At 40.9% G+C, this 24,921-nt stretch overlaps 1 protein-coding gene across 1 annotated transcript in view; it reads right to left on the bottom strand.

Moving 5' to 3' along the window:
* The window catches only part of LOC121008756, a 124,269-nt gene that overhangs the window by 51,948 nt on the left and 47,400 nt on the right, over positions 1-24,921 (bottom strand). Inside the window, exons 10-15 of the mRNA XM_040441452.1 lie at positions 22,412-22,549; positions 21,442-21,604; positions 21,196-21,317; positions 4,384-4,524; positions 1,685-1,798; positions 438-566 (exon numbers count right to left, since the gene is read on the bottom strand). Coding sequence (XP_040297386.1) covers positions 438-566; positions 1,685-1,798; positions 4,384-4,524; positions 21,196-21,317; positions 21,442-21,604; positions 22,412-22,549 — 807 coding nt within the window. The remainder of the gene's footprint in view (positions 1-437; positions 567-1,684; positions 1,799-4,383; positions 4,525-21,195; positions 21,318-21,441; positions 21,605-22,411; positions 22,550-24,921) is intronic.

The raw sequence follows: 24,921 nt of genomic DNA, 5'->3' as shown, positions 1-24,921 counted from the left end.
ATAATGTGCCTGTGCCCTCACCCCTCTCAATGAAGTGTGCATGCTGGATGCCCATCCCCTTCCCCGTCCACAATTTTAGACCTGGCATGAGTGGGGCAAAGTCCCTCGTATACAATATACTTACTCCCAATCGTGGCTGATGCTAAGGAGGCTCGTCCCCATCGCAGCCTGCTATTGGCTGCTTCCTCCGTCGCCGGATGTTTGCATTTGCGCGACGGAGAGATGCAGCATCGCGAGTGGCGCTAGGGAGGCTCATCCCCCTCAAAGCCTGCTATTGGCTGCTCCTCCCGTCGCGGGATGTTTTGTTTCCATCACTGGCAGATGCCGCAAACAGCTAACTGGTGGGGATGGCGGGTGTCAGACCCCCACCAATTTGATATTGATGAACTATCTAGAGTAATAAAAGTTACCCTGGGCAAAAATGAATAGTAGTTTACCTTGTACAGTAGATTTTGTACAATTTTTTTGTTATTCCACTTTAAGTTCACATTTTCGGTAATTGTGTTTGATGTAGTCTCCAAATATCCACATACGTGAAGGTTTCTCGTGATCAAGTCATGCTGCATCTGTTGCAAGGAGTACATAAAATGAATTATTACTGGAAATTCCCTAACAATAAAAAGAAAAAAAAAAAGGAAATGCCATAACTATGAACTATTTAAAAAAGGGAGGGCTGCTTTATCATCTACTTATCATAGTATATGTGTGACTAAACATTTCTCCTACAATTCATACCCAGGTATCATCCATATGCACACAAACACATTTTACATTTAGGTGGAGGGACACAAGCATTGTCCAACCATAAAAAAAATCTGAATGGTGTAAAACAATAAAATAAGTAGTCCTCACCTTACGTATGACCTGTTGCTTCCATTCCATTGCATCCAAGGTCCCCTTTAAGTCTCTATATTTTTTACTCACTCTCGACACACACATGTGATGCTTCAGCCAATCACTGGCCACATAGACAGCCTGCTATAGCAGGTGATTGGCTGCAGCAGACACATGTCCATGACTAGGAAGACCAGGTAGTACAGAGACTTGCAGGAGAGCCGCTAGTGTCGAAATGGAATTGGTAAGGTGAGGATTACTTCTATTATTTGACATAATTTTGAGGGGTTGAATTTTTTTTTTCATGGCTAGACAACCCCGTAAAACTCTAATTTCTTGCCTTTGTGCTCGATTTCCTCCACCTACCTGTGTTGTCTATGTTTCTCTGTTACGTTGAGCTCTGTATGCTCTACACTTATTCCTACAGTGGGCCAAATTACTTCCTACAAAAACAAAGCAACCTTTGGGGGGTTTATATAAAGGGCTCATGCAAAAGGTAAAGCCATATATGCAGACGTTGTACAGCACACTGGTCAGTACTACAGACCCCATGTGTGACAGTATGAGACATTGCATTCTTCCCTATCAGCAAACGTTTCTTTAGCTCTATGATATGTGCACCTCCATATAATAGGTACAGTACAGGATAGTCTACAGTATGCGTCCCATGTTACACAACCCTACAACATGGATCCATAATATGTGTTCACAAGTCCTTTGGCAAACAAGTCATCCAGTTTAAGGCATAAAAGAGTATAGGTTAGTTATCAATAGGTGCATTCTCTATGCCTATGTATGTATGTAAGAATCAGTGTTAAGACAAACATTTTTGCAATCACATAGTTCATACCTGACCTGGTAAAATGTCCACACAGGCGTTCCATACACTAGACAGATTAGAAACCCTGTCCTCTAAGATGACTGAGATATTGACTGGAAGGCCTTTATTCCAAGTGAGATGTGTCTACAACACATAAGAATACAGTGAGTAGTTGTAAAAGGAAATCATTCAAAAGTAGCTTTCAGTTAATATATTGTTCGACTATACGGTAGATATCTATGGGCACTATTGTAGCAGAATCAGCTGTGGCGATGCCATGTGAGTGAGGATATTTTATAGAAGCTGCTTCTTGGCTGGCATAATAATATTGGTATGGTAGTTCTGTGTGTCCCGAGCAGAAAAGTATGGGCGGTTCTGTGTAAGTACTATGTAGACATAGTGCAGGAACCTCTGGTCATCTGTCATGAAGTACTGTATGTATCTATCCATTTGCATAGGTCCCTTTATAATAGTGGTAATTTCTTATGAAATGAGATGTGCCATTGCAGCTGAAATGGATCATTATATTGCCCTTTATATCCATGGTCATCCAAGAGCCACTGACACTCTTTGTAAGGACTCAACACTCTGGCTAATAGATGGAGACCTGAGCAGGATAAACCTCCCTAAATCTGTATATACTAATAGAACATGTGTAAAAAGATTTTCTAAGGCAGATATCCCTTTAATAGGGAAATCATATCTAGTACATAAACAGCAATGTAGAATGTGAATTATGTCCAATTTTTACAATATCTACTAATATTGATTTTGTCCCAGCCCTGTAAATCACTACTAACAAGACCGACTCATCTTTCTGTCCAAATGCTACATCGATGCGTCCACCCTGTGCCAGTCACTGCACTGGTTGCCCTGGTTGGATTCAGGGTTGCCAACTGTCCAAAAATTTCTGAACAGTCCGTAAAAATAGGCAACTTTTTTCCTGTGTCCGTGAAAAAAATAGATGTGTCCGGGATTTTTTTGAGGCTGGTGATGTTGCCTAGATTATTTTGGTGGTAATTACCATAATTTTACAGAGCACAGTATATGCTGGTGATGAGTTCTCATCAGTATATTGATCTATAGACATGTATTACTTATAATCGTTATAATTCATTATGGTTTTCCAATTTGTCCGTAAAAGATTTTGGATGTCCATGATTTTAATATAAGTTGTCCAAAAGAAATATTCTGGTTGGCAACCCTGGTTGGATTCAACCTTCTCACACTCACAGCGGGGCACCCCCTATATCTCCTTCTTCATCTCTATCTACCATCCTACCCATGCTCTACGTTCTGAGATCTAAGACTAACATCCTCCATAATCCAAACGTCTCACTCCTGTTTCCAAGACATTTTTTCAAGCTGTGCCAGTTCTCATCATCAGTATTAAGTCTATCCTAAAACATACCCTTTGCACCCAAGGATCTGACTCTTTGAGCTGTGACCATTCGCCTTAACTGGCTGTAATGGGTCCCCACTCCAGTGACTGGCCAAATGTTCTCATTTCTGTGTCAAAACAGGAACCACAGGAGATTGTTTTTTTTTCCAGAAATTTGTGTTACGACAGCTCTTTTGAAGTAGTGGACCACACAGACAAGACTTCACTATCCACACACATCAGTGATAGTGCTGCCAGGTCACCAGTTGTCCTTTGTTTGACTACTTTTGGTAAGTACTAACCACAGCATAATGGGGACACCCCACAAGATCTGTCATTTTGGAGATGCTCTGACCTAGTCATCTATCCATCATACTTAGGCCAATGTCAAAGTCACTCAAGTTCTGAAACTTGCATATGTTTCCTGCCTCTAACACATCAATTTCAAAAAGTGGTCACTTGCCTAAAATATTCACTTCATATTCACTTATAATGTTATGACTGATTGGTGTATATAGTTAATGTTCTGGTAATGCTACAGCCACAGTCAATGAGTTATTAATAGTGATTATATTAGTAAAATCCATAATAAAAGGGTACTTTAGCTTTTTCAAAAAGTGGTAAAAGAAAAGACACACAGAATGGACTCTGTAACATCATATATTGAAGGTGTTGTTGTTACATCTGGACAACCCTTCTTCTATGAGGACCCACCAGCCATCAGCTGTTATCACCAGAAAAATTTCCTAGAGTGGCTCCTGTATGTTTGTTTGAAGAGAACCTCCATTCCTAGATCATTCAGCATAAGAAACCAACAAAACATGTTACTGTCATACTTACCTTTCCCTATCTTTTTATAACTTTGAGCCACTGGTTTATGACTTCAGTTTAATACAAAACGAAATTCAGAATTCTGCTGTTTTCAAAGAGCAGTGCATTGTGGGAGGTGAGACAACAGTTACAGTGAACTAAGCTGCTGCGTTATACGTATGACAGTGGAGAGGAGGTTAACCACTGTTTCCAATGGCAACCAGAATGATTTTGAAATAATTTTCACATATGAATGGAAAAAATGACACTTTATGTTTTAAGTTTACCTACTGTTATGTGAAGAAATTAATAACGTGCAGCACTCACTAATTACAGGTATTTCTTAATTTCATTATATTTCCTGATAATGCAATATGCACTATACATATAATGAAGAAGAGGACAGGATCTGTCTATATCTATCTATCTATCTATCTATCTATCTATCTATCTATCTATCTATCTGTCTATATCTCATTATCTCTATTGCATATCTTTCTCTATTTCTCTCGGATTTTTTGTGTGCACATTTATTTACCTTTTGATTATACAGGTCGTTTTTCCATTCTGATAAAGAACTCAGTTCCATCTCTTTTATAGCAAAATTGAAAGGATGAGAGAAGCTGGCTCTGTAGTACAGGCGTTCCTTCCCGATCTTCAGGGAGGAGGAGAGGTTGACCTTCAGAAGAAAACATGGTGGTCATTAAATTACTTGGGCTCATCAATAACTTTTCTCTTTACCTGAGACTGCAGTAAATCTTATTTTATTACAATGTTTCTAAAATATCCAGTACTTGCAGGACTAGATGTAAAGGAAATAGGACCCTAGGTAGCAAATTAAGAAATGCACCTCAAAAGTTAAAGGGATGTTTTTGAATGTGTGCTCAATCAGGATTATCAGAGTACTTAAAGAGGCTCTGTCACCAGGATCAACCCTATTAAACCAGACATGCTGCCTGGTAGGGCTCATCATGCTGATTAAAACTTTTTTAAACTAATCTGCATATTACTGCTTTATTCACAGGCACAATATATGATTAGAAAGACACCAGTAATATGTGCTAGCTTATAAGCATAGACAAAACAAGCTTCTCTATGAGGTAGTCTTTTAGCTTAGTGGTATAGTGGTCTACCATGAATGTATAATAATGACTTGCTATATTGAGAAACCATTTTTTTAAGTTTTTTTGCTAAAAGCTATTACTAGTTCATTCACATACACAAAATATGATTATATAGAAACCAGTAATATTTATTAGCTTTCTAAAAATTATATATATTCTCACATGTTACTGATGTCTTTATAATCATTTATTGTGCCTGTAAATAAAGCAGAAATATGTAGATTAGCTTTCTGAGCGGATCTCATTGTGGTGAAGCTATAGTACATAGTGATATGATATTTACATGCTAGCACACAGCTCTTGGACACAACTCTGCCCTCAGCCTGATGTCTAGTCCTGTTAATCAAGGGAAGGGAGGAGTGTGCAGAGCACAGGGGGTGTTACAAACAGTGCTCAGACTATTCAGCCCCGCCTCCTGGTGCTCCAAATACTCATTTGCATATGAATAAAAACACAGATTTCACTGCAGCTCTTTATCATACAGACAAAAGAAAGGTATTGTTATAATGCACATGATGAACCCGACCAGCCAGCATGTCTGGTTTAATAGGGTTGATCCTAGTGACAGAGCCTCTTTAACCATCATCTCCAGCAAACTGTATCCTTGATTTGTAACCACCAGTGAAGTAATTGGTGACCACCATTATGTTAGGTTTTGCCATATTAAGTTATATATACTTTATCTGATATACCATGTTAAAGGGGTTGTCCATGTGTTTAATACAGGATAGGTCATCAAGACCTGATCCGTCCAAGACCTGATACTCCCACTGACTCCGCTCCGTTGAGTGCATCAGCCTCCTCATGGCATACCAAGTGCAGTGTTACCCATATGATAGTGGCTATCCTTGGTATTGCAGCTCAGCCCTATTCACTGAATGGGACTGAGCTGCACCTAGGCCATATGACCGATGAATGTGATGTCACATGGCCACGGCGCTCACAAGAGTGCAGCGACCTCTTCAAGCGGCAGATCGGGAGGGATCCCGGTAGTCAGACCTTACTGATCAGATATTGATTACCTATCCTGAGAATAGGTTATCACTATTAAACACCTAGACAAACTCTTTAAACAAAGTTGTGCTGGACAGAGGATTGTATGTGAAGACTAACATGCTTTTTATTGCAAGCACTACAGTAGCAGTGTGCGCACTGCTTGGCTAATCTCAGGAACTATAGGTGCGGATGCTGTAGCACTGCGCTGCATGGGCTGTGACCTAGGTGGGGCCAGGTCACAAATAGTGCTCAGTCAGTTAATGAAGATATATCAAGCAATTATGTCACTTTTATGGCATAGAAAAGGTGCAAATTAAGGTGCATGTCATATTTGTGACATAATTAGCAACCATATCTCAATTCACTTTTCAAAAGTGGCAAAAAAGTGGATGAGGCTTAGCAGGAGAGGCACAGTGCCAATACCAGTAGCAACTGTTGGCAGAGTACCCAGACTATCCTGTTACCAGAGGCTGTTGGCAGCTGCCTGTAGATATAATTCACAACCTGCATATAGAACACATGTTCCATATTGCTATTCTTACCCACTAAGCCATGTAGGCCACACTCATAAGTTTCAGACCTTCTTACCAGTTGATTACAAATTACTTGATACATAACAGATATTTGGTAGAGGCCTAATCATTTCTTGGATTAAGTAATTACTTTAGGACATCACAGTCCAGTAACTTGTCACTATGGCGTGTAATTGCCACTGAAAGCCATTGGGATGCATTTTGTTAGTGGATTTTGTGTGTGTTTTGGGGCAGAATACATGCATATTAGAGGCTGAAATACTTGTAAAAATATGCTGTGTGACCATACCATTACAATGTAGAATTTTAAATGAATATCTTCCAGTATAATGACAAATGCTTGTTTAATTTGTTTCCTCATGTGAGTCAGAAAAGATGTTCAGGATAAGCAAAGAGTAGAGGACCTTCCGTGCTATACAAAGAGGTCTACTGTGCCAATTTGGTGGAAAGAGTTCCCTGAACAATACCAAAGGAGAAAACCAACTGGGGGGACATACGGAGAGGGAGGGAATAGGACAGGTGGAAGTTCTTGCAATGAGCATCAACAATGTTATCCCGAAAGTTGTCTCTAGCAACTTGCTGAGGAATTATTAATAAATATACATTTAGATTGGTGAGTGAGGTGCTGTTTCTTGTATCTATATGTATATTTGCCAACTTAGAGGTTAATTGCACATTACAGGATCAGTTCAGTTCAAGTTCTTTGAACGTTGCCCAGGGTCTCCATATGGTAAGACATTTCTGAGCTTTTTGAGCCTAAGGCTCCATTCACACGTCTGTGGTGTGTTGCGGACCCGCAAATTGCGGATCCGCAACACAACCGCCCAGCACCCCTATAGAAATGCCTATTCTTGTCCGCAGCTGCAGACAAGAATAGGACATGTTCGATATTTTGCGGAGCTGCGGAACCGAGGATCGGAGCCGCGCTCCACAAATGCGGATGCGGACAGCACACAGTGTGCTGTCCGCATCCATTCTGTCCCCATAGAGAATGAATGGGTCCGCACCCGTTCCGCAAAATTTCGGAACGGATGTGAACCCATTTGCGGATATGTGAATGGAGCCTAAGAGTACAATTCGAACCTGCAGGAGGACAGAGGGAAAGGGCGCTAAACGTTTGTCTAGCTGTGCCAAATGCCATTCTATCATGGAGGCAGTCATCAAGTCGCTATGAAGTATCTCCCCTTTTATAATAGCTTTGTAAGTTCAGAGCAAAAGAGTTTGTAATGGGAGTGGGGACATCAGGTTTTTCACTTCTATAATGACAGCCTCAGACACAGGGGCGTAGCTAAAGACTCATGGGCCCTGGTGCAAGAGCTCAGCATGGGCCCCCTTCCCTCAGTGCGTTGTGGCCATGGGCAGAGAAGGACATAGCTCTTGTGCTGCCTGAGGCAAAAATTGAAACGGCACCCCACTCCCCTCACCCCATGCCAAATTCTTGACCTAACCCCTTCCCTCCAGCCAGAGGTTTAACTTGACCAGCATGCACTTTCTATAATACCAGTGTCTTCTTGTGCACCCCCTACAGCTACGCCCCTGCTCAGCCAGTCTAATGCTCTCGACCCTTGTATAGCTTTGTAGTATATACAAGTCTGGAAACCCCTACCCTCCTTTTGTGGTAGCCCTAACAAGGCATTTATGGAGACGTCTTGGTTTGTGTTTTTTTTTCCACAGAAAATCTGAAATGATTTTGCGGAGATGATGAAAGAAGGGGCTCTGAAGGGGGAATGGCAATATCTGAAAGCAAAACCATGAAGCAAAAAAGAATTCCCAGGAGTCAAGTCAATCTTTAACAAAGGTGGGAAAATTCTGGGTTGACCAGATTTGATATTATATTAGCCTCTAAACATTTCTGAGATCCATATACAGGAGGTGGACGCCATTAGGGACTGTTCTGATTGGGCATCCAGGGTATAGTTAATTACTTGTGACTTATGTAAATTTATCTTAAAAATACAACCAACAGCCAAAAAGGTCAAGAAGCTCCTTTATTACTGAGAAAGCTCTCTGAGGATTAGTCATTATAAATAGCAGGTCATCAGATAAAGCTAAGAGTTGGTGGGATCGTAGTCTCACTTATATTCCCTCTAATTAGGGATGAGCGAATTTCATATTTTGAAGTTTGTTTTTGGTTCGTGTTGTGGTACCTACTGAATTGCGTTAAGGATTCCGTCACCACGGACCATAACGCAATTCCATAACAGAATGCCTTTAGAGGCTTTCCGTTATTCTTTCCGTCATAATAGAAGTCTATGGCCTGCATAACGGATCCGTCCTGTTTACGTTATGCTGGTGTCCTCTCCTGTAGGGCCTGTAAATTGGTTTCCTCTGTGAAGACAAAAGGTAATGGGGAAAGGGGACAGCCCTGGCAGGTTGAGTTAGTGATGGTGAAATATGGAGAGAGGGTGCAATTAACTAGGGCCCTTGCGGTCGGTAAATAATAAATGGACATAATGGCATTGATAAAACAGGCAGGGGTGCAATATCTTTTCTTATGCCAAAGTCATAAATTGCCAATCAACCCTATTAAAAAGGCTTCTCAGCAACAGTGCTGAGGAGGGCCATCGGCAGCAAACTGGATCAGATGTATTAAGCAAGTACAGTATTTTCCTTGCCCTCTCACCCAGGACCAACCCCACCTGCTCTGGATTTATCAGAGAAGGATAAAAGAATTTGAGGCAGTTGGCCATCATTTTGGCAAACAATTTCAGATGGTTATTCAATATGGATATAGGTCGATAGGTAGAGTATGATTTATCTTTTTATTCCTTGGGAATTATTGTGATTCTAGGTTCTTACATTCTGGGTAGGAGGGGCTGTCAATTAAAAGCTTGATTGCATACGTTGAGGAATCAGGGTAAAAGCAAATCTTTAAAAGTAATATAACACAAAGCTTAGAGGCTGTCTGGGCCTTCATCGAAAAAGATACATTTTAGCATATGTTAGTAATGTTACTGCTGCTGCAGCATTATGCCTAAATCTTTAGTTTCTTCACATGCCACTGTTTTCCTTTAGTTTTTCCCTTAGTTACAGCTGTTTTAACCTCTACAATATGAGGATGTTCTCAAGATGGCTCCTCTGCCAATTTTCCGAGGCCAAAACTGCCTTCCCTCATTTCCCGTACACACTTGCTTTAGCTAGCAGCTTCTTGCTAGCCAATCAGATTGTATTACTGAGAGACACTTCTCCTCACTCTAAAGCCTAACACAGGCATGCAATACCCCTCTGTCTTCTGTTTATACTAAAGGAAAGACAGACAAGCCCCAGCAACGGTCTTTTAAGGAACCAATGGAAAGGGTCGGGGGACATTAATTAAAGCTGTTATTATAAGGTAATTACAGATGACAATAATTTATGGCAAGAGAGAGAATAGGGAGAGGCGCTCATAGGGTAGTAAGCAATGATAATAAGCTTAGCATAGTGTAAGGAGTATGCTCACCTTTTGGTGTTGTGCGTGTGTGGGCACAACGTCCGTAAGGACAGACACACAAGGGGAGGGGGTCGGTGCTGCCAGTACCCGTTCAATCCTTTTGAATGGAGTTGCCAAAACTCCTGAGGACTGTTGAGGAAGTAATGAATGGTTTGTGTGCTAGCACATGGTGTGGGTACCTCTTTGGCGCACAGAGACGACCTCGATTCAGAGACTTTTGGTATAAATGCTATTTATTTTTCAGTGGACAACGCGTTTGAGAGTTTATAACTGGAGACTCCCTGTGTTGCGTGCTGCTGTGTATGGCGCCATACACAGCAGCACGCACCACAGGGAGTCTCCAGCCATCTGGCCACTATTGCTGTTGGCATCCCCAAGACTTGAGAAAGGAGTTATAAACTCCGAAACGCGTTGTCCACTGAACAATAAATAGCATTTATACCAAAAGTCTCTGAATCAAGGTCGTCTCTGTGCGCCAAAGAGGTACCCACACCGTGTGCTAGCACACAAACCATTCATTACTTTGACAATTATTGGCAGACTAAGGTATACATGCCTAATTCTAATAAACTAGCAAATACATTTTTTTTTACATTTACACTTTAAGGGGGTTTGCTTTAATGCAGTGTAAACTTCCACCTATGTAAATGCTGTCGACAACAAGTTAGCTTGATTTTCTGTTAGTCTGGGAAGAGTAAGACAATGTTTGGACATTTAGTATGGAGTATGGACTTTAAGTCATACAGTTCAATGTATTCAGGATTAAATAAAGAGTATGAGTGACATGCGCAGAAATATACACATACCTTGGCATGCTATCAGTGAGGGTATTAATGGCTTGAGGAATGTTCTGCCAGACTGAATGCACTTGGGCACCCCAATCATCAAGATCCATTCCTGGCAGCTCCCTTTGCATTTGATGACCAATGACGTCCCAGATGTGCTCGATGGGAGAAGTCCAGAGATGCTGCAGGCCATGGTAGTGTAAACATCATGGTAGCATAAGCAACATGTGGCCTGGCATTGTCTTGTTGAAAATTGGGACACTGGAGAAATGGTAGTACCACTGCTTCCATGACCAAATAAATGTAATACTGAGTTGTTAGTATACCTGAAATGAAGACTAGAGGGGCCCGGCTACCGTACATTAGGACACCCCACACCAAAATTCCAGACCAGTGAACCAGTGACATTCCCTTGTGAAATGGCATTACCCATGTGGTCTCCAGACCAATCTCTGGCTATCATTGCATACAACACAAAAGTGGGACTCATCACTGAAGAGGATAGACCTTCATTCCACCCCAATTATTGTCTTGCTGTGCACCATGATAGGCTTTGAAAGTCGTTGCATGAGGTCAATGGAACACCTGTGGCTGAACATCTGGCTTATAGCCCAATGTCATGCAAATGCCTTCTGATGGTTTGTGTAGATACTGTTTGCCACCTTAGGCTTGGGATGTGATGTCCAATTTCACCTGCAGTACAGAATGGATCACTAAACGCCATTCTTATCAGACAATCCATCCACGCAGAGGTTCCCCTTTTGCTGTCATTCTAGTTTTTTGTTATTCTCCCAACCACTGAGACATGAAATGCTGAACAGTGCTGACATCTTGGCCTAGGCATGTAGTGAATTGGCAGAGTGATAAACCAACCTCTCTCAGTTCAAGGATTCTGTCCCTCTCATTTTGCGACATGTGACAATAACTGGCACATCGACAAACAGGAGGCATCGCACAATCATCCCACAAGACTTGATCCAATTTTTGAGGTTACATGTGACAAAAAAAAACCTTTGCTTTCAATCTGACTTTTATGCCTCACCAACATGCCACAGATTGGGGCTAGGTGCTTGAAAATTTGATCACTTGCAGCTCTTTGCTATCTGCTCCTTCTTGCATAACCTTATGGCTTGTTCTTCTTGGTGTTGAGGAGTGTATGGCCTCCTGCACACGAACGTTGGTGTCCCGTTGCTGTATTGCGAACCGCATATGCGGATTTGTAAAACACGGGCACTGTTCCGTGTGGAAATCCGGAGGTGCGGAACGGAAGCACGGAACAGAACACTACAGAAGCACTACGTAGTGCTTCTGTGGGGTTTCGTTCCGTACTTCCATTCCGCAAAAAGATAGAGCTTGCTCTATCTTTTTGCAGAATGGGCGGATCACGGACCCATTCAAGTTGAATGGGTCTGGATCCGTCCCGGAGGCCGCACGAACGTTCTCCGTGCATTGGGGACCGCAAATTGCGGTCCCCAATGCACGGAATGGGACACATAGGTTCGTGTGCAGGAGGCCTATGTCTGAGGCATCTTTTAATTTAAAATACTCTTACACTTATTTGATATGTGCTGTTTGTTAGCAATGCACATAAGCAAGGTCTCATTTAGTTTCTAGGTATTTGAAGGTTTGAGATAGGCAATTAGTCTAAGGTCCAGGAGGAACAGGGCATAATCTGATAATAGTATCTAATTTTCTGCTGAGGTAGTGGGTCAAAAGATGATGAGGTGGTACAAATAAATAATCTAAAAACTTTGATATGAGTGGTGTGCAACTGAATAAAATACTAGAAATCCTTAAACAGAATTTTTTTTTCTTTGTTTAAAAATGGTGCTCTGGCTGAAGACAGTGGTTAAATGCTGCGGATCTATTATATGGTATAGTGCCTCTGTTATTCCTACTAAAAGCTTATGAATAAGTTGCCAACTGGGTGTTACCAGTTGGAGGGGGTGTTTGTACAGTTTGCCACTGTAATGTTTCTCTATTGTCAAACTGTCCATATACAGGCCCTCTCTCACCAGAGAAATGGTATCACCCCAGGTGTCAATTTCTTCACTTATTTTTACATTATTCCTCAAAGTGATAAGATGATAAATGGTGGAGATTCACTTCAAGCATTTAATAGGGCTATAACAGGAAAAAGAATAAGTTATGTAGAGGTGCAGGCCGCCAGTTCTAAATGTAAGACAGCTTCCTTGCTGGCTTACATTTAGACCACTAAAACAGGCATAGAAAATGGTAAATGGTAAACTGGTGTGAGCGGGGGAAAAGTCGCAGTCGCTAATATAAGCGTATTTCTGTCTAATAAATTACCCCCTAAATTTCTACTATTTTAAAACATAACCTTTAATTTAATAATAATAAAACTATATCACTCATAATATACAATAAGGAGAAAAAAATAAAATAAAAATAAAGCAAAATCCTATTCCGGCCACATATGGTTGTAGGTAGGTATAGTGGACATACCAATAGTATAGGGTGTAGGGCAGTGTCCCTATTAATGTCCCTATCTCTGCCACCCTGCCTACAAACGGAATAGCCACCCCGATAGGGGCGATCCCGTGTCTCGTGCCTCCTAATAACCCTAGGATAGCCCTGACACGGGGATGTATTCCAGCAGTATGGAATACTGGCCCTAAATATAGACCTGGACTACTATAAGTTGCCAAAAATAACAAACCGATTTAGTGCCCCATATGGGGTGACAAGAACCACCCAACAATGTACAACAAAGAAAGAATAGTGATATGAAGAAAAATGGAACAAAAATTGAAAAAGTAAATACTAAAAAATGTCCTAAACCGTCCCTACGCGTTTCACCTAGTTAATTTCAGGCTCCTCAGGGGACACTCAAACACCAGAGTTACCTGTCACCTAAAGGATAGTCACTTAAACAAAAAATACCAGATACCAGGAGCACAATACCCGTTATTTAGATAACGGACAGCTAGATAGCTGATAACTTAATCAGAATTCAGTTTGTGCTCTAAACTATGATGACCAAAAGTATGCCCAACATATATAATATGCCAAAACTCTCCTCCACCAATAATGATACTTCACCTATGAATGCACTCAAATAATTGATCTAGCTTCGGATGAATTCAAACAAGATAATGTTGGACCTGTTAGTTCAATATAAATCATACCGGTTTATATGGATAAAGACAGTTAACCCTTAATCCCGACCATGCCATTGTGTTATGGCCATAAATAGCCTGGTGCAGAATGCACCCTAGTTAGATATTCTGTACTTGCGTGCCCATCGTTAATGAGGATCGGCCCGTGTCAGATGCTTATGGGTCCCACAGGGAGTGAAGGAGCTGGCTGAGGTGTCCGCAGGTGACAAGGGACATTGTTGCTGCAATAATCCAGCGGCCATGTTTGATCCATCCACCATGCTCGTCCATCTGGTCTGAACCCTAATTTAAAGAGTAAAATACCACTAGGTTCATAGTAGGGAGGGATCATGGACCTTATGGTTGGATCCCATGGGATTATGGTCATCCCTGCTGTGGATCCCTCAATGTTATTGCTTTGAGGAAGGTTTTCCTGCCTCAATGCTGTGTACCATCTCTGATGCCATCACACAGGAGGATAGGGGCTGCTGCATACAAGCTCCGGCTCCCCCGATTCCCGCCGGGGGAGCCGGAGCACACCCAGATGACTACAGCATCTGAAGGGTTAGAAGTCATCGACTGCCATTATCGCCAGTTGCGGACATTAGTGCGGGATATCTGCTCTTTAAAACAGTAGACACCCGGTGGCCATGGAGCCCGCTGCATGCACCAGCAGGGGCCATTAATAAATGCCGGGCTGCCAAGGTAAATTTACTATTGGCAGTCGGGAATGGGTTAACTTCCAAGCCTTCACACTATGATTGGGCCACCAAATAGGAAGAATATTATTAGGCAGAGTGGCCTGGGTATACATGACATAGCGATTTGTGACAAATTAATTCATAACAAATTAAATTTCTTGGTGAACTTCGGCGAATCGGCCAAATTGAGTTTTGCAAAACTTTGCTCATCTCTAGATACAAGCATAAAAAAGAGAAGAAAAAGGAGACAGGAGGCCGCGCCTCGTGTGTGTGGCTGTATGACAGTTTTACGGCACTATATACAAGAAGCGCTTACCATTTATTGTTGTGTGAAGCCACAACAACTGTATGACGCTTTTGCTGGTATTCTCCCGTCCAGCGTGCGGGGTCCTGTACTGCTGCCAAGGTTTCTTTTCTCTGCCCCAGATCCGGCAAGAGAGATAAAGTTTTGGAGATAGAAAATAGTAATTTTTCGGAACCTTTTTTAGCGGCGCTGAAAACAGGAGGAATAGTTCCGCGTAATTTTGTATAAAAGAAAGTCGATTTTTATTCTTTAGTCAACGCGTTTCAAGGGCGCACAGCCCTCTTCATCAGGACAATAATGGCATATACAGAATAATGTCAAAGGATTGTCTTTTAAACAGAATTTTGGCGCGCAGGCCAGTGGTTTGTGGGTGGAGAGCTTGTATGTGTGACGTTGCTAGTGATGTCAGGAAGAAAACGCCCATGGCATCAGAGGTAAAAGGTTAATTGTTTTATGTTCGCTGATTACTATCTATATGGTTTGTGTATTTGCAGATTAGAGCGGAGATGTGTTTATATTTTTAAGTATTGACCATCTTTATATGTCGGGAAGGGGACTTGTTCGGGCAGTCCTATCCTTATACTCACGATCTCCTGCTGTATTTTTATTGAGCTACTGACAGCAGGGTAAAGCAGAGAGGTCAGACGTAGGTAGCGCTGTCACCTACCGCAGGGTGCAAACTAAAATCTGCAGGTGGGATCCAAAGGGAATCGCATTATCAGCAGTACTCAAATCTGGCACTGACCGGGGGATGTGTACTACAGATCGCAGCATAGGGTATGGACGCGATAAGATTTTATGCTCCTCTTTTTTGGAAGGAGAAGTGCATCCTGTCGGTTGGTTCAGAATACTGACTTTTTGGGGCAGGGGTTGCCGGCGGATCGCGCAGTTCCCCGTAGCAGAGCGCCAGCCCGGATCTTCTAGTGGGATCCTGAGGAGATGGTATCAGAGGGATCCAGAGGGGATGGTGTTTGATGATGACCGGCAGTGGGAATGTATACTATCGGTCACTGCATGTAGTGTCGATGTACTAACGTTATTATATCGCTACTGGCAGAATGAAGGTACATCCTGTAGGTTTGTTTAGACATAGTAACATTAAAGTTACAAAATGTTTATATGTTTTAAAGTTAGGTTGAGGTCACTATTGGTTACATTTTTTGACCCACATGTTTTGTTGTATATTTTCACTGGATGCAAGGGCTGGTTTTATCTGTATGCTCGTTTAGTATTGTTTGGGAACTTGTTATTTTGGATATACATTATACTTGCATTAGTATAGTGAGATTATGATTATAAAGAACACACAATATAAATTATAAAAGCCGTGAGGTAATTAAAATCTGTAATTTTAGTGGACTTATAATGGTTGTGACAAAGAGAAATAAAAAATAATAATAGGGGGGTAGAAGATACTAAAAAAAAAAAAAAAAATTATAAATAAAATAGATACAAGCATAAGAACGCCTTCACACATGGCAGATTTTGTTGCAAAAAAATTTTGTTGAAAATCTGTGTCATTCGCCTAAATAGAGCTTGTAGAAATCCTTGTGATCACGGCATCTAAATACCGAAAAACCCAGATGAATGCGCTTCCGGGTTAAGACCGGCACTTCCGTGCAGTGATCGGGGATGTCAGTCATTCATTCTAATACACTGAGTCTCTCTGAAGAGATCCAGCGTATTAGAGCTGCAGGTGTCAGGCCAACATAGGAGAGCAGCAATTAGAGATTTTACTATACTTCTATGGGAGTATAGTAATATTAAAAAAGCAAACTAGTGGACATTGGAGCCTCCTAAAGGGGCTAGGAAAAAAAAAATTTGTAAAGTTAAAAAAAAAGTAAAAAAATAAAATTGAAAATTATAAAAAGTTTTATCGCCCCCCCCCTTTCCTTAGAATACAAAAATAAATACATAAATAATAAAAAAAATTATATAAACATCCAGGGCATCACTGTGTCTAAAAATGCCTGTACTACTGAAATATAAAAATATATTCCAATGCGGCAAATGGCGTAATAGAATAAAAGTATCAAAATTGCCATTTTGCCATTTTTCCATCGCTTCTCTTACCCCAAAAAATTGAATAAAATGTAATAAAAAAGACACACACACTCCAGAATGGTATCAATAAAAACTAAAGATCATCCTGCAAAAAATGGGCCCCCACACAGCTCAGTACACATAACTATAAAAAAAAAGTTATGGAATTAAGAATATAGCAATGTAAAAAAAATATTTTTTCAAAGTTTTAATAGATTTTTTTCAGTATTTAAACATATAAAACCGACACATAATGTGGTAGTGTTGTAATCGGACTGACACAGAGAATATAGTGCACAGGTCAGTTTTGTTGCATAGGTAACGCCATAGGGACAAAACCTGTAAAAATGTGGAGGAATTTTGAGGAATTATTTTTTTTTCCCAATTCCACCACATTTGGAATTTTTTCTCGCTTCCCTCTACATTGTATGTCATATTAAATGGTGGCATTAGTAAGTACAACTTGTCCTCATATGGATATGTGAATGGGAAAAAAAAATAAAAGGCTCCCGGAAGACAGGCAAGAAAAATGAAAACACAAAAACAAAAAAACCTCTGGTATACTAAGGGTTAAAAGGGAACTGACATTTAGGGCTCATGCACAGGACATAATGTTTGGTTCACTTTTGATCCACATTTTTTGTAGACCCATTAATTTTAATAGGGTCGCAAAAGATGCGGACAGCACACTGTGTGCTGTCTGCATCCGCACGTCATTCCATGGCCCCCCCAAAAAAATCTATTTTTTATTGAAGTGAAAAAGAAGATGGCCACATTGAAAGTTCAATGAATATAAATGATCATCCAAGAATGCAATATTAATTAATCAATTCTAAACTATTGTTCAATTCTAAACTTTCCATCACAGCTTTGCTTACAGGGCTTTCCACCACTTGGCAAAGCCATTTAGTTGGATATTTGGACTGTTGAAGAAAGCTGAGAATCTCACATATTGGCTCCATGCCACTTCATAAGCTTTCACTCAGAGGCTCACAGCATATGGTTAGTCTCTCGTTCGGCCGTGAGTTTCTCAGATTCGGATTCAGAGATTTATGAAACTGGTGTAAAGTAGAACTGGCTTAGTTGTCCATAGCAACCACTCAGATTCCACCTTTTATTTTTCACAGCTCCTTTGGAAGATAAAAGGTGGAGTCTGATTGGTTGCTGTGGGCAACTAAACCAGTTCTACTTTACACCAATTTGATAAATGGCCCCATTGAGTTTAATATTACAGCTCAGTGCAACTTCGAAGTTATACGGAGCCATACAAAGACAATGGACTGTACATAAGTCCTAATTTAGTTTAGGGATGACCTCAATCATACGGTAGTTATCACAACCTCCTCTCCGGGAACGGGTACATGATGATTTTCATTATTGGTGAGGTACATTGAAATCCAACCACTAGAATTTTTTATGACATGTCTGATATCCAGCGATATATTCCTAATTCTTCAGGTTTCAAAGCTTCCAGAATTTCTTGTTCCCTGACAAAGTTCATATTTAGACCAGGTACTGTACAGAAGTCTGAAATGTCCTCATTAGAGGAGCTCAGCTAAGTTAGAATGACAGGGGCAAGGGAAGTATTGGCATTTGCCCCTCATGGTGTCATTGAGACACAATATGTTCTTGTATGGTTTTCTCCCCCCCCCCCCAATTTCTCCCCCCCCCCCCTCAATTCCACCTGCTTTAAGAGCCCAGACCCGCCTCTTTACTCGTTCCTTGTACCTCCCCTTGTGCCATCTAGTCTGCCCAATCCACTGCGACGCTATGATTGGCTTGGGTTACATATAGTAAGATGAGCTGACAGATACCCTTTAAAATGATGGATAATAAACCCAACATCAGACTATAAGAAGCCTGGTGCCTTTGTGATCTGCAGTCAATTTATTGCCACTGATGTGGATAGACCTGGGAAGATATTAGGTCTGTCCCTAGTCTTGAACGACCGTGGTGCACTGCTGGAGGAAGGGACAATCCACTCCTGCTCCCTTGCTAAACTACAGAAAATGTCTGATCAAGACCCTACAATTTTCTATAGTCTTCAGGGGTCTGACTGCTAAATAAATTATTTCATTGATAAGATCAAATATGTAACATTTTGCACAGCATATCTCAGCACTGATGGCAGCTGTAAGACTGGTCAAGGAATATCTATAAACTTGCTTAACTTTCCATGTAGGTTAAATTTATGTCAATTATCAGTTGTCTTGAGTGGTAACATGCAGATCAAAGATAATTGTGTGAACTTTAGAGAGCTCAAAGGAAAAGTATTGACACTTAAAGGTAATATGTCCTCTGAATAATGACTTGCTGTTTAAATCGCTTCTTTATGTTTAACAGAATTTTTGATGATGTCATTTCTCATTTTCCATGTCACTTTTTATATTTAAACTAAAAACAAAAATCCTGCAGTTTTTGCACTGGACACTATATCTAATAATTGGCGCCACTTCTTGCTTTGTACAGATCACTTTACTGCAGTTAACTGATTCTAATCCTGCCTGTAATGATATCACCTCTGTGTATAGATAAGACAGAATCCATCATTCACAATAGGCGATTGTCACAGCCTCTCTCTTCTTTCCTTGTACAGTGACCTCTGCACAGGTGACAGAGCGGCCTAGAAAACTGTCCCATAGAAGTCAGTGAGTCTCCTCCAGACCATTGTGTCTATGGCCCATGAGGCTGCCATAAAGCAATTTCTTTTAAATGCTTTGTAAATGATGTTAAGAGCAGCTCAGACAAGATGGCTGCCCCCATAATAATGTTCAGGAAATAAAATTAACAAAATCTACAATCACAACATAAAAATTTTGGTGACACATTTCCCTTAAAGGGGCTGTCTCATTTTAGCAAATGGCATTGATCATGTAGAGAAAGTAAATACAAGGCACTTACTAATGTATTGTGATTGTCCATATTGCCTCCTTCACTAGCTTAAATCATTTTTCCATTACATTATACACCGCTCATATATATATATATATATATATATATATATATACTGCTGCAGCGCAAATATGAGGTGGCCGGTCGGGAGATGCTGTGCATGTGTGCCTATGCATGCTCCCACAGTCCCGGCCACCAGAGAGGCCACTATTTTTCCAATGGTGTGCAAGCATGACCACCGCTGCTGGATTGTAGGGTGGTCATAACCCCTGAAATGAGCAGTGTATAATAGGATGGAAAAATGAATCCATCCAGCAAAGGAGGCAATATGGACAATCACATTACATTAGTAAGTGCCTTGTATTAACTTTCTCTACATGATAAATGCCATTTGTTAAAGTGAGACAACCCCTTTAAAGAGGACCTGTTACCACTCCTGACATGCCAGTTTTAGTAGGTTCATGCATTTCCCATGTAATAACAATTCTGGCAAATCTATTTTTATGACTGTATGTTGTGCCATTTCTTTATTATTTCACTGAACAGTTGTGAATTAAAGGGGTTATCCCATAAATAATGTATAAAATAAAAATCAGACATCATATTGTACATGACAGCTCCTTTTTAACAAAGCTAGAACCAGCCCTGTACCTCACATGGATCCAGAAATCTCCACATTCATTGCTCTGCTAGATTTATATAAAGCTGAAAGCTCAAGGGGAGTGTCTTTCCTGCTGCAGCTCAGGGGGCGTGTCTCAGCTCTCCCTATCACAGCTCAGGAGGCAGTTGAAGGATGAAACTGAGCATGTGCGGCCTTCTCAGTGAACAGGTCAAAGAAATAATAAAAAGAACAAACAGCAGGTGGCGCTATACAGATATATTATATTGAATAACTCAGTGGCTATGCAAAATTTCTAATTACATGCAATTACAAAAGTATTCAGATCCAGGTGCTGGTTTTAAAACTGTAGAATATTTTTCGTGGGACAACCCCTTTAATTGCTATTAGCCTTTAGTAAGGGTACAGAGGGGTGGTAACCAGTTGGGGGTGTGTACCTGCACAGACTCACACTAGCCAATCAGTGCTGCCATTTTCAGACTGCACAGGGACACACCCCCAACTGGTTACCACCCCTCTGTACCCTTACTGCAGACTGCTAGCAATTATTCATAACTTCTATTAGAAATAATAAAGGAATGGCACAACATAGCACCATAAGAATTGATGTTCCAGAATTGTTATTACATGGGGAATGCATGAAGCTATTAAAACAGACGTGTCAGGAGAGGGGACAGGTCCTCTTTAATAATGCAGAATAACAACAAATGGCTTCTATGTAATTTATATGTGGACCCAAAATCACTTCAGTCTTTATATATAAAGATAAATAGAGAGATGGAGATGGATAGATAGATGATATACCTGGTTTTTAGTGTTCCAGCCAAGGACAATATGATCTTGATGGCTGTTATCTGAGTGCTCTATACCGATACTAACATTGGCCTGTCGAAGAGCAGCCAGGAAAAGAGACTGGGAAAATTCACCTGCAACAAAAAATTGTTGGTAGGAGTCAATGCATTTCTTAGCCCCAGATTTTAGATGTACTGTAGGATAAATACTATATTTGTCCCCACAGTTTTTCTGCATTGGTTTGTAAGGGGATTTCACCTGTTATTTCATGTCCTCCAGATAACTTTGGAAACAGTCCATTGTACGATGCTGCCAAATCCAACTCTTTTCTGCCCCACATGGTTTTATGTTCGAGAGCAACTGTTTTATGTCTCTTTTCATATTGTGTTCTCATTTCTATTAATGCTGGAAGATTCTTCAACTGGAATAGTAGGAACATTTGTGTTAGACAATGACCTTAAAGCTAACTGCTAGTTAGATTACAGACAACTTGCAGATTTAAATTTTAGTTTGAAATTATCATTGTAATCCCTTCCCTATCCTTATAGTGTGATCTTAATGTAACGGTCGCGTACACACACACACAGGGGAGCAGAGAATTGTCAGGAGAAGCCGGGGTCATAAATACCAGGAGAGCAGAGAAGTACAAGAGGAGTCCTAAGAGAGTAGTCAGGTGGGAGCCGAGGTCACAATACCAGGACGGAAGCGCAGTACAGGAGGAGCAGGCAAAAGGATGGTCAGGGAACAGGATCAGGTAAGTATTCAGCAGTCCAACAAATAGCCAGGAACCTAGAAATTAACAGGCAACCTGTAGCCAGCAGGCTGCCTGTATTTATAGTGGGGAGTGAGGGTCATGTGACGTGGCCAGCGTCACATGACCGACAGACCAACCAGTCCGAGCACCGAGTGATCAGCTCGGCACTCAAGGCAGACTAGGAGCAGGGAGCCACCCAGCTAGTAAAGCCGCCCTGGGAATGAGGTCAAACACAGAACCTCATTCCAAAAGCTAAGCAACAGTTCTGCGGGCAATGGGGGACCGAGTGCACCTTCGGAACCCCGTGACACTTAATTAGTATATTTTGGAAGCAGAGAATACTCCTTTACTGATCGATAAAACATGTCAAGAGCTTGTATTTAAAGGATGTACACAGTAAGGTTCCCCCTAATCCATCAGGAATGACCTAGATAAGTGCTGGATTATCAAATATTCCAGACTGCCATTACCAACCTGTAGTAAAGAATGCTTCAGTTGTACAACGTTTAAACAAGCGTTTTCTGTAAAATGTAGCTTTGATGAGAAATTCAATTCTTTTTCTTCCATCTTGACATGTACCCTTCCTTCTGCTTCATTTGTGGTGTAGGTGACCTACAAAATAATTTTAGGTAATGTTCTTAAATCAATGATATACAATGTAATAGCAATAATCCTATGAAAATGCCTACGATGACCTATTCCTAATATTATCTACAGCGGTCCATGAGAAAAACAACAACAGAATAGATCAAGTACAACCTTGGCAGTCTGTAGGTGTTTGCCTACTTGGACCTGCACCAAAAGACACACTTCCATTCATGTAAAATTGTGGAGCGACCGCACTTACATTGCCTGCTCTACCCAATTTACTTAAGGGAACAGACTGGTTGTAGTCCTATCAACAGTCATTAAAACATGATGGTTGAAAAACCACAGTAAGGGCTCATTCAGATGAGTAATGTCCACATCTAGGTGCTGTCCCAGTATAGAACAGACTGCATACGGACTGAACGCTGATCCATTACAGTCAATGGACCAAAACACATGTGTGATTTTCCACACGCATATTCAGTCAACGCAGGAAAATCACAGCATGTCTCATTTAGGTTCAATCCCCCCCCCCCTCCCACCCCAAAAAAGGACCACGTTGACACCATCCGTGTGCGGTCTATTTAACATAAGGTCCTTTTTTCCAGGCGGTGCATGGATGAGTTGGATTCTGACAAATTGAATTCCAGCAGCTGTGCCTTTTGTAAGTAGATTTCTTTTTATTTCATCAAACGGAAAAGTCCTATGGATGAGTTGGAGCTTGCTTGCCTGAATGAGCCCTATGAGTTTTAACCTTTTAGTTTTTTTAAAGGGCCACCTGTGTTTGGTATGCTTTTCTCACGGACTCATTCACTACAGTGGGTGAGTCAGGCAGCTAAAACACATTTTGTACCCTATTATGCACTATAAGCAATGAAAATGTCCATAATATGGTGTGGGTAGAGGCATGACACAATTTGATTTATAATTTGAGTGATTCTCAAAGAACCTGGAAGAAGGTGTAAGGGAGCACACAGTCACCGTCCAGACCACTGCCAGTGAACCCAAAATCAGCCTTCTGAAACCTCTAGTATGAAATTAAGGCTAACCCTACGTATTCACTAGAGCCTGCCGCGAGGCAGTATAGACTTGGCTGCTAGGGAGCCAAGGTACCGTATGTCTGTGGAGCTTAATAACAGAATACTGGTGTGGGCACACTAGTAGCATACCTTTCATAATTTCAATAAGTTTTTATTGAGGATTTTCTAAGTGTGCATGTACGGACAGTTGTACAGGTAAATAAGATAAAATAATACAACTTATAAAGACAACATAATAAAGGAGTGTTCCTTATTACACATTTAGTCAAAAAGTCATGCGCATACATACATACATACATACAGTACAGACCAAAAGTTTGGACACACCTTCTCATTCAAAGAGTTTTCTTTATTTTCATGACTATGAAAATTGTAGATTCACACTGAAGCATCAAAACTATGAATTAACACATGTGGAATTATATACATAACAAACAAGTGTGAAACAACTGAAAATATGTCCATATGCTAGGTTCTTCAAAGTAGCCACCTTTTGCTTTGATTACTGCTTTGCACACTCTTGGCATTTTCTTGATGAGCTTCAAGAGGTAGTCCCCTGAAATGGTTTTCACTTCACAGGTGTGCCCTGTCAGGTTTAATAAGTGGGATTTCTTGCCTTATAAATGGGGTTGGGACCATCAGTTGCATTGAGGAGAAGTCAGATGGATACACAGCTGATAGTCCTACTAAATAGACTGTTAGAACTTGTAATATGGCAAGAAAAAAGCAGCTAAGTAAAGAAAAACGAGTGGCCATCATTACTTTAAGAAATGAAGGTCAGTCAGTCAGCCAAAAAATTGGGGAAAACGTTGAAAGTAAGGGCTTTTTGACCATGAAGGAGAGTGATGGGGTGCTGCGCCAGATGACCTGGCCTCCACAGTCACGGACCTGAACCCAATTGAGATGGTTTGGGGTAAGCTGACCTCAGAGTGAAGGCAAAAGGGCCAACAAGTACTAAGCATCTCTGGGAACTCCTGCAAGACTGTTGGAAGACCATTTCAGGGGACTACCTCTTGAAGCTCATCAAGAGAATGCCAAAAGTGTGCAAAGCAGTAATCAAAGCAAACGGTGGCTACTTTGAAGAACCTAGAATATGACGTATTTTCAGTTGTTTCACACTTGTTTGTTATGTATATAATTCCACATGTGTTAATTTATAGTTTTGATGCCTTCATAGTCATGAAAATAAAGAAAACTCTTTGAATGAGAAGGTGTGTCCAAACTTTTGGTCTGTACTGTATACTCAGATACCATAATGAGTTGTCATCTACATTTTCATTCTCACTGGCCCTAAGCTTTAGCACCTAATATCTTATGCGTACGTGACACTTATTGGCAATGGCGTGGCATAAGTGC

This window comes from Bufo bufo, chromosome 7 (genome assembly GCF_905171765.1).
Source record: "Bufo bufo chromosome 7, aBufBuf1.1, whole genome shotgun sequence".
NCBI classification, from domain to species: domain Eukaryota; kingdom Metazoa; phylum Chordata; class Amphibia; order Anura; family Bufonidae; genus Bufo; species Bufo bufo.
This window is presented reverse-complemented; position numbering and strand designations above follow the sequence as displayed.